Source organism: Macadamia integrifolia, unplaced genomic scaffold, assembly GCF_013358625.1.
Source record: "Macadamia integrifolia cultivar HAES 741 unplaced genomic scaffold, SCU_Mint_v3 scaffold1048, whole genome shotgun sequence".
NCBI lineage: Eukaryota > Viridiplantae > Streptophyta > Magnoliopsida > Proteales > Proteaceae > Macadamia > Macadamia integrifolia.
Genome location: NW_024868066.1, coordinates 211,246 through 215,074, shown reverse-complemented (window position 1 = coordinate 215,074; position 3,829 = coordinate 211,246). Strand labels below are relative to the sequence as shown.

The 3,829-nt window shown below is 42.3% G+C and overlaps 1 protein-coding gene across 1 annotated transcript; it reads left to right on the top strand.

Moving 5' to 3' along the window:
* Positions 1–1,568: 1,568 nt before the first annotated feature.
* On the top strand, positions 1,569–3,531 carry LOC122062484 (2-oxoglutarate-dependent dioxygenase DAO-like). Its single transcript, XM_042626131.1, has 3 exons — positions 1,569–2,119; positions 2,714–3,029; positions 3,166–3,531. The coding sequence occupies exons 1-3, from the start codon at positions 1,797–1,799 to the stop codon at positions 3,421–3,423; spliced, it is 897 nt and encodes a 298-aa protein (XP_042482065.1). The 5' UTR covers positions 1,569–1,796; the 3' UTR covers positions 3,424–3,531.
* Positions 3,532–3,829: the final 298 nt, after the last annotated feature.

Below are 3,829 nucleotides of genomic sequence, written 5' to 3'. Positions count from 1 at the left end.
TGAACTCTTCCGGTAAAATCTTGTTCCCGAGCTTGGAGAGGAGCTCGAGCAGCTTTCAATGGCGGTCCTAGAATTAAACAAAGAGGAATGGAAAGATCTTATTTTGGAAATGTCAAAGTCACCCCTGTTCTAAACGTTCCCGTTCGTTCGCTTCATAGATCGTCGAAGTCTATTTCTGTCTTTGGATTCAGGCAGCAGTTTATTCTCCTCAGATGGGAGACAGAACTTCCACAAAATTCATACCAACAGAAATCGCCCCGACTGGAATCGATTTGATTTCAGATTATTCTTCAAGTAACACTATACAATTTTTTTTTTTTTACTTAACTTAGTTTCCTCTGATCCTCTTTGTTTGGTCGCGATCTCTTCCACGGAGAGGAAGGCAAAGGAAAGGAAGGAGGCATCGATGGAGCATGCAGCTCCTCTGAAGGTTCATGGAAAGGGGAAGAAAGGGTTGTCGTCACCGATCACTGGTTGGGCCTCCTCGATCGATGCCATGAGGAGAGCTAACGATAACATCGTCGGGGTTGCAGCCACCGGTTCCAGCAACTGTTGAGGCGATGCAGTCGCCTTGGGTCCCATTTGAATAGAATCTTAGGATCCGTCGAACCTAGAAACCGCTATCCATCGAACCCAGAAACCGCTATGTAACAAGATGTGAAGAAAAAAGAAAAAAGAAAAAACATAAAAGAAAGATTAAAAAACTATATGCGAGAGCCGGTAACAGGTTAAATGTTTTTAACATTCAACGGTTGAGATTTAAATGATTAAAGCAACGGATGAGATTAAAATGAAGCGTTTAAACCTTGAGAAAGCTTAAGCGCTGCTCCCTTTTGGGGGTTTTTTTTTTTTTTGTAAGGATGTTAAAGGCATGGGTAAAGCAACTGTTACTAAGGGTAATGGCAGAATGTCCAATCTTTCTTCTCTGATTCAATTTGAAGATCCAATAATTTCAAGGGACAAGACTGGATCCACTTATAGAAAAAGCTCTCATGAAAATCATAAATGAAGGCCCAAAATCTTTACAAATCTCTTTCACTCATGGCTTTCCATGCTTGGATAAAAGTATGATACGGTCAAATTTATTGTCCAGTAGGTTAAGGACACGCGTCGTCCACCTAGACATGTGTCGTCCACCTGATAGAGGCTGTAAGGATTCTGACCACGTCAACCGTGTGAAGAAAATATTCCTTATGAAGGGGATAAGACGTATCCGAATAAGACTCGAAAAGAAAAGGAGGCAGACCCGAGGACTCCTCCAAGGAAAAAAGAAATCCTAAACCCTAAAGACTATAAAAGATGACCGGAGAGGAGGAAAAGAGGTAAGCAAATAGACCTACATCATTACTCCTGTAAAGAACTGTGCAGTTGATCTTTAACTTGAGCATCGAAGGACTAATCTTGGACAAAGTTTTGGGCCTCCACCTTTTATGCTTGTGCAGATCAGTTCATATGGATTTTCGATAGCAATAAAGTAGAACTATAATAGTGAAAACTGAAAAGAGCATTCCAACTGTCCTTGATGGGCAACAAATGGATTAAAATATATCTTTATTCTTTTTATTGTAACGTTTTGTCTCGTTCATCGTTACCTGGTCGCCTTCTTTCTATTTCTAAAAAGCTTCCATGAAAGTCAATAATGGAAGGCGCAAAGTCTGGAGGCTCAAGGCCAAATCTCGAAGAAAGAAACCAGATTAAGCAGTAGGGTTTGCGAAACGAGTCTAAGAGAAGGAAAGAGAGGATCGAACAGAAAGAAGAAACTCAAGAGTAGATCTGGGACCGTGTGGTTGTTGAGAATGACAATCCCTGTAATTGATCTGGAGGACTTCCCAGGGCAGTCTCAGGCGCTTGTAAGAGCATGCGAGGAGTGGGGATGTTTCAGAATCGTCAACCACAAGATCCCATCTTTGCTGTTGTCGGAAATGAAGTCTGTGGTCAGATCACTCTTCAACCTCCCCATGGAGATCAAATGCCGGAACACCGATGTGATCGCCAGCAGCGGCTACTGGCCACCTTCGAAGGAAAATCCATTCTATGAAGCATTCGGTTTGTTCGACGTCGCCTCCCCACAAGCCGTAGAAACCTTTTGTACTCAGTTGGGCGCTTCCCCGCAACAAAGGTACTCTGGCTCTCCTCTGTCCACTAATTGCTCTTAACCCAGTTATTACTCTGCTTCAATGATTCACTCACAAGTCAGATCTCTTATCACTCTCACAGTCTCACTCCATTTCAGCTCTGTTAATTGAGATTTAGATAGTTATTGTAGGCGTTGACTTAATTCTCTACATTCTAGAAGCCCAAATCCCCCTTTTTTCAACTTGATTTCTTATTTACTGGGTTCATTTTCTCTTATGATTAAATTAACATTGTTAGCTAATGGATGATGTATTTTGAATCTCAAATCCCACAAAAATGAAGAGTAATTTCTTTCTGGTTGGGCATTTGGGGGGTTTCCAAGTTCCAACTTCAAGTGACTGAGCCAGCACTTGACAGAACAACTCTTCCATCCTCATTACAGATCAAATTAAGCCAAATCCTATCACACCCCAACATTGAAATGCCTATGGGAACCTCAAGACCGAATCATTTGAACTCTCAACTGATTAACTGAACCAGCCTACATTTTTGAGTACTGTCGTTTACTCATGATCCATAATTCAGATTAGAATTCCATTTCCAACCAGTAAATTTTCTTCCTCACCTGTAATGGCAGAGAAACAATCCTATCGTATTCCCGGGCGATGAACGAGCTGGGCTTGGAGATAGGGCAGAAGATAGCGGAGGGAATGGGATTAGACTGTGAGTTAACGAAGGGGTGGCCATGCCAGTTCAGGATAAACAGGTACAACTTCACACCGGACACCGTGGGTTCCCCTGGGGTCGTCATGCACACAGATTCTGGATTCCTCACTATACTTCAGGATGATGAAAGTGTGGGTGGCCTGGAAGTGATGGACAAAGCTGGTGCCTTCGTTGTCGTGGAACCCAAGCCAGGGACTCTCCTTGTCAACCTTGGGGACATGGCCACCGTATGCCTGCAACCAATCGCCCTACATGTTCAATCTCTTGGTTAATTAGTAGCTTTTGGTTAGAATGTGACTAATGTTTGAATATTTTTTTCACTTAAACGCATGTGATGTGTGCACCAATTGAACAAATGAGAAGCTTTGGAGCAATGGCAGATTCTACAATGTGAAGCACAGGGTGCAATGCAAGGAGGCAATAACCCGCTTCTCAATTGCCATGTTTGTACTTGGACCCAAGGACAGTGCAGTGGAGGCTCCACCAGAATTTGTGGACTCTGAACATCCTCGCCTCTATTCCCCGATCACCTTTGAAGATTTTCGAGATCTCCGATTTTCCACAGGATCTCGTGCTGGGGAAGCTCTTGAACATGTACGCCTTCAGCCAGCTGGCCCCTGATAATTTGATCTTTCGTCAAACAGAGTGTTTTAATACATTTTGAGAGAACTGATTGAACTCATATGGCAATAAAAATAAAGATCCATATCTAACTGATCATTTTCTCAATCTATCGCACCTACTAGATTTTTTTAAGCAAATTCCTACTCTATTAGTTAGAAGCTTCTTTTTAGGACAGAAAATTTATAGATAAGAAATCTACTACAGCTCAGTGATTTCTAATAAATGACAGAAATTTACAACACCACCAGCTCTCCCACAATGCTCGGGAGCGAAGGACATCTCTCACATCCTGTGTGCTTCAAAAGAATTACAGTGGCAAAGATGAACACATTGAGTTGATCTTTGCGCTTAGAGACTTCTTACTGTGCAGCCTCCTTAGCTTATGTGCAGACTTCTCAATGGT

Bases quoted from the DNA above. Each gene is read 5' to 3' on its own strand.
- LOC122062484 (XM_042626131.1), top strand. From the start codon at position 1,797: ATGACAATCCCTGTAATTGATCTGGAGGACTTCCCAGGGCAGTCTCAG. The intron at 2,120-2,713 runs GTACTCTGGCTC...CTGTAATGGCAG, and splicing joins GGCGCTTCCCCGCAACAAAG to AGAAACAATCCTATCGTATT. The intron at 3,030-3,165 runs GTATGCCTGCAA...ACAAATGAGAAG, and splicing joins ACCTTGGGGACATGGCCACC to CTTTGGAGCAATGGCAGATT.